Genomic DNA, 5,974 nt, shown 5'->3' on the forward strand with positions numbered 1-5,974 from the left:
AAATTACTTGTATTCTCAGGGAATCAGTCCCGGGGCTTTTGAGAAGATGGAGCTATTTTGAGTCAAGTCTTCTATGTTTTGCTATAACTAGTTTGGTGTCAATATACAATGATTAAACACATGTATAAAGTTTTACTTATTAATGCAATGGTTGTTTGTACTTTGATTTCTATAATGCATGTGTTGTGATACTACAAATGAAGTCATCCACCCCGGACGTGTCCGCAATCTGGTTTGGGGGTGTGACACAAATCAAACGAATTATTATAAAAAATGTTCTTTGAGTGTAATATGGTCATTTTGCACAGTCAGTTGGATGCAAAATCAAACAACAAGTTTTGATCATAAGTTAATTTAGTCAGAACTTCTAACCTAGTCAGCTCTAACCTAATTAACAACTACCAAACGACCCCTTAGATATATTAATTATAATCGTATTTGTTGAATGTTTAAGTTTTTCTGAACTTGAAAAATCAGGTACCCCCCCTCCCCCCCCCCCCCCCCCCCCGCTTTAAATTATTGCTTGATTTAGATTAATATTTAATAGTTAATTTAGTTAATTAAATCCGTTCCATGAGTTCGACACCCAACTTACTTTACTATACTATAATCCGACTAGGTCCACTACCTATAGGTGCATAATTAGATAAGTAGTTAGGTTATAAATTTAAAGATAGATAGGTAATATTTTTTGCACCACATAAGCCCGTCTGTTCAATTGTATAGATGTCCATGACGTGGTAGTTGACTAAAGTCAACTTTGACAGTTAACTTTTGGTATTGATTGACTTTTGGTCAAATTTTTGTTTTTAGAAGGTAGACTTAGGGTTTGCCTTGCTTGGATTGTTAGGATGTGTTTACTACCTATCTTTTAGTCTTGAGAGCTAGTGGTTGTGGTAGGTGCGACTTTTAGCGAGGTTTTAGTCGGCGATGTGATTCAAGTGAGTCTCCTCACCGTACTTGTGGGTCGAAGGCACCAATGTCGGTCCAATGCATTATGTTATATAGGAAGACCAAGTGGTGACCCCTGAAAATTGTATGAAAGACCTGAATATGGCTCCCCACATGTTGTATGCAAGACCAGGGTCTTGACCTTGGCAGTTATACGTAGAGTTGTTTTTGTGATACTTGTATGAAAGACCAGGAGATGGATCTTGACATTTGTTTGAAAAACCCGAGTTTTGGCCCCCAACATGACAAGAAAAGACCATGATACGGCTCACGGCATGATAGTAACTGTAAGACTATGGATGACACATAACAATCTTCATTTTATATATATATATAGTATGTGGTATCTTTGAGAACTCATTAAGTTTTTTACTTACAATTTTATGTTTATGGTTTCACGTACTTCTGGTTACAAAGGGAATGAGGTCCGATGTATGTCACTATCTCGTTTTTATTGTTAATGTCGAACAACATATTTTTAATAAGGGAAATCTCCGAATAAGTTCCAATATTTTACCCTAATTTACGAAAAAAAATCTCAAACTAAAACTTGTTTACGAAAAAGTCCTAATTACCGATAAAAATGATGATTTTGCCATATTTTCCCGGTTTCTCGGTTTCATTACTTACCCAATTTTAATAAAGTCTCGTTATTTTATCTTAACTTACGAATAAGTCCCAAATTATGGTAAAATAATGGAACTTTAACGAAAATTATAGTAAAATAATTAGATTTTAATGAAACCGGGTAAGTATTAAAACCGATACACCAAAAAAAAGGTCAAATCATAATTTTTCCGGTGATCGGGATTTTTTCGTAAACCAATTTATGTTTATGACTTTTTCGTAAATTATGGTGAAATATTAAGATTTTTCCGATTATTTTCTTTTAATAATATATATTTATTTAAAAAATTAGTTAAAATTTTATTCTACTGAAAATGCGAATAAATCCGCTAATCCAAAAATAAATTGGGAACCGTCAACTGGTACACGTACTACACTTAAACTGTTGCCTCCCTCGAATTCCATGTCGCAATTCATAGCTTTCTAAAGCAGCTTTAGCTTCGCATCTTCTCACCACCAGGTAAATCAAATCCTTATTGAATCTGATTATCCTTTATTTCGCTTTGATTCTATGATGTCTATATACGTATAAGCATGATCGTGAGTGAATTTTTTTTAGGGTTTTAGTGTCTTCATTCCATGAATAGATATTAGAGTATTTCACAGATTAGGGCTTATTTTTGTTTTCATAACATTGGTTTATTCTGGGGCTTATTTCACAGATTAGGGCTTATTTTAGTTTTCATAACAAGACTCGTTTTAGGGCTTTGATTTGCCACGCACATCTTTTCCGCTGTTAAAAGCATGACAATTTCTTATCAACAGCTTCGAATTAAACTTAAATATCCGAAGCATTTCTTTTGTTGTTTCCATTTTAAGTTCTTCGTAATCAGCCGATCTAGATTCTTATGAGGACAATCGGTTGTGCAATTACTCCAAATTCTCAATAATTCAAATGATTAAAATTTCATTTTTCCTCTTTGAGAATCGGCCACCTGAAGTCTTAGGTCATGACATACGCATCTTGACATGGAAAGAATCGATCTTGGTTATGAAATTATCAGAATTATGCATCTGTTTATGATTACTGAGAACTAATTCTTGTTGATTTACAGAATTTTATACAGTCTCCTTTTCTTGATTTACAGATTGTTTTAAATTAGTCTGCATTTAAAGATCTTGATGTCAAGAACACGTAACATACTAGTTGCAACAGGCTTGGTAGCTTTTGCAAGTGCAGGTTTAGCTTTTCCATTTTACATGGCGTAAGCACATTGCTTTTTGGTTCATTTATTCTTTAATTATTAGTCTTTCTTGAAACATTAAACATTAAAATGTATGTTAAAATACAGGACTAGATCATCATCAAATGCCCCTGTTATTGATTCATCAAAACCATTGCCACCTCAAGCAACTTTTAGAGGACCTTATATCAATACCGGATCACGTGATGTTGGACCTGATTATCAGACTTATTCCAAGAAATAATCTTTTTTAGCTTCTTTATTTAATTATTTTTATTTTTTATTATGTATTGTATAAGTTTGAACTAAAGTATTTAGAAAACAATGTACTTTGTTAAAATGCTTATATTAATAATATCAATCCGTTTGGTTTCTATTATTGTTGTTCTTGTTATTTCCACCCACCATAGTGTGAATGAGTATCACATGTATGAGTGACAAATGGTGTACCAAATGTAAGTTAATGTGTTAATATACTTGTTATGAGAATAATTATAGATAGATATTTACCTTTTTGTTGATTTGTAAATGGTTAGATTTGGTATTGTTTTCCTTGGATCCATAAATTGAACTGTGTTTGTTCTTTTAATCTGTTGAAAATTTGAAACCAAATCAAATCTTTAAGGTTAGTGAATCAATCATTTTAATTTTGTTGTATTTTTGAAATAAATAATATCTACATGTCAAAACAGCAATCTCCTTCGAAATATTTCATGTTGATTTGTAGTTGTTTATAAGAGATTTTTGTTATGGTTAGATACGGTTGTATGGTCTCAGTGAATTTTTGTGTCAAACTGTTTACTTAAACGAGTTGAAATCTCTTATAAAACTCAGTTATTGACACATGTCAATTTAGCAAGCCATGCTAATTATGACATTGTACTTGCAAATTGACAAAATTACAAGTTTGGTCCCTGTGGTATGTTAAAAATTAGATGTTTGGTCCAAAAAGTTTTGGGGTTGCAACGGTGGTCCAAAAGGTTTGATTTGTTGTGGAATTGGTCCAAAGGCTTAACAACGGTTTGTGCCCTCCGTTTATGTGAGGGTATTTCTATCAATTCACACTCTTTTAAAATCTTATTAAATTAGGACATGCTTTGAAAAGATTTATGCCAAGCGGCTAATTTTAATTTAAAGCTACAACTAGAGGGATTGGTTTTGCCAATCTGATACAAAATTCGGGTAAAGGGGCCAACATGGTCATCATCTTAACAAATCGTGGAAAAAGACTCTATCTTCATCAGATTAAGAAAGAACCAACGAACGGAAGCAATCAAAAATCGATGATTGTTTTGGTACTGTAACACAAACGATGAAGGATGGGTTCTTCACCTTCGTGTCTGATCGGAGAAGAAAAGGGAATGAAAGCTAGCAGTTGCCGATCCCATGGAGGGCACCACCTGTGCTTGGCTTGTTTGGACAAGGAAAAGGAAAACGAAAGTAGAAGAGTGGTTCGGTGGTGGCTGTTGTCAACAGCAGTGATGGCGAGGGGGTTGCTCCAGTGGCCTCCTTAACTGATTTCTTATCCTGCGAGAGCTGATCTAATAGGCTCGGTTGTCTCTCTTCATCGACTACCACCTCCTAACACCCCTTGTTGCCTCCTCCTTTCCCTTCCTCTTCTTCGGTCTAAGTCGAATCCCGGAGGCCATCACCGATTGCGAATCAATCGACGAAAAATCAGAAGCCATCGGACCCCCTTCCTTCAGCCAGAAGAACGGTCGAACATTCGCCGACTTCGTTTGCCTTCTTCTTGACTGCCTTCGGTTCATTCTCATTCCAATCTCCTCTTCCCCCCAATCGATTATGCCTTCGTTCTTCCCTTCATGTTCTGTATTCATTTCCTTTGTGTTCCCCTTGACGATCGATCAAATGATGAACAAAAAAAAACCTTGACCACTTTCTAATCAGTTCCTATTTTGACCGGTCAAAAGTCAAAGTGGATTCAAATTTTAATTTAATTTATTCAAAAGTTATCCTTGTTTGACAAATAATTTACAAGATCAATCGTTTTGGACAGAGATATCCTCACACAAATGAAGAGCACAAACAGTTGTTAAGCCTTTAAACCAATTCCATAACAAATCAAACATTTTGGACCATCGGTGCAATCCCAAAACTTTTTGAACCAAACATCCAATTTTTAACGTACCACATGGACCAAACTTGCAATTTTGTCTTGCAAATTTTTCATATGGTCTTACAAAACATTGAATGTGAGGAATTTGGATTCCGTCCATTTGACGACCACATACACTATGGAATGGAATCTTGAATTCCAATCATGTCTGATGAACCAAACACGTCCTAAGGTCTTCAATCAAATTCCTTACCGTTGGAATCCATCAAACATGGAATTTAAAGGAATATGACAAAATTGAATTCTGTCCCATTTGGGACTCGAATGGAATCTCGAATACCAACTCCATGCCCTAAGTCAAATTTCTAACCATTACATAGGATGTCATGCGCGAGAAAATGAAGGGGAATGGCATTAAGCAGGACTCGCCCAAGGGAAACAGACACCACAATCAAAGCAGAATTGAGTATTATTGACAATCAACAATGTCATCTAAGCCACGAATAAAAGAAACACAAACGTATACCTCCTAAAAAATACAGAAAAATATCATTTGATACAATAAATTAAACATATGTAACTTCATCAACCATGTATTTAAGTAGCGTTTCATATCATTAATCTATAGCAGGAATGTAATGCAATAAATAAAAAACTGTTCTTAGCCATGATGATGAACTGTATGAATCTCAAACAAAAATCATTCAACCCCCAAAGTAAGATATCAAATTGAACCCATAAAAAAAATCTATGAACAAAAACAATCCAACTAGAAAACCCGAAAGTCAAGAAATTCTAAGCTCTGGATGTAAAACCATAATCTACAACTCGATGTTCTTTGTCTTCCATGAAAAAAGATGTACAAGGATGAAAATTTCTCATCAAGGAAACGAGAGTATGTCGGGTTCAGTATTTAGGTTCCATGATGGTGAAGAGTGACGGATGGTTATGGTGGTGCTGGTAATGTATCATTTTTGAGCATGCACATCACAACAACAAGAACATCTGCCAATTTAAGTTTTTTGGACTGAAACGTTGTAAATAGTCAGTGAAGATGATAAAATATTTGTAACATAAACCACAATCAATTAAAACCAACCCTCTCAACAGGATTCAAATGTTTAACAACACTATA

The 5,974-nt window shown here is 34.7% G+C and overlaps 1 protein-coding gene across 1 annotated transcript; it reads left to right on the forward strand.

Moving 5' to 3' along the window:
- Positions 1 to 1,915: 1,915 nt before the first annotated feature.
- LOC144998339 (uncharacterized) lies at positions 1,916 to 3,138 on the forward strand. Its single transcript, XM_078958129.1, has 3 exons — positions 1,916 to 2,038; positions 2,667 to 2,783; positions 2,871 to 3,138. The coding sequence occupies exons 2-3, from the start codon at positions 2,701 to 2,703 to the stop codon at positions 3,004 to 3,006; spliced, it is 219 nt and encodes a 72-aa protein (XP_078814255.1). The 5' UTR covers positions 1,916 to 2,038; positions 2,667 to 2,700; the 3' UTR covers positions 3,007 to 3,138.
- The last annotated feature ends 2,836 nt before the right edge of the window (positions 3,139 to 5,974 follow it).

Source organism: Lactuca saligna, chromosome 1, assembly GCF_052625555.1.
Source record: "Lactuca saligna cultivar CGN05327 chromosome 1, ASM5262555v1, whole genome shotgun sequence".
Taxonomy (NCBI): Eukaryota; Viridiplantae; Streptophyta; class Magnoliopsida; order Asterales; family Asteraceae; genus Lactuca; species Lactuca saligna.

Excerpts from the sequence above, each read along its gene's own strand:
- LOC144998339 (XM_078958129.1), top strand. The coding sequence starts at position 2,701 with ATGTCAAGAACACGTAACATACTAGTTGCAACAGGCTTGGTAGCTTTT. Across the intron at positions 2,784-2,870 it reads GCTTTTCCATTTTACATGGC|GACTAGATCATCATCAAATG; the intron begins GTAAGCACATTG and ends GTTAAAATACAG.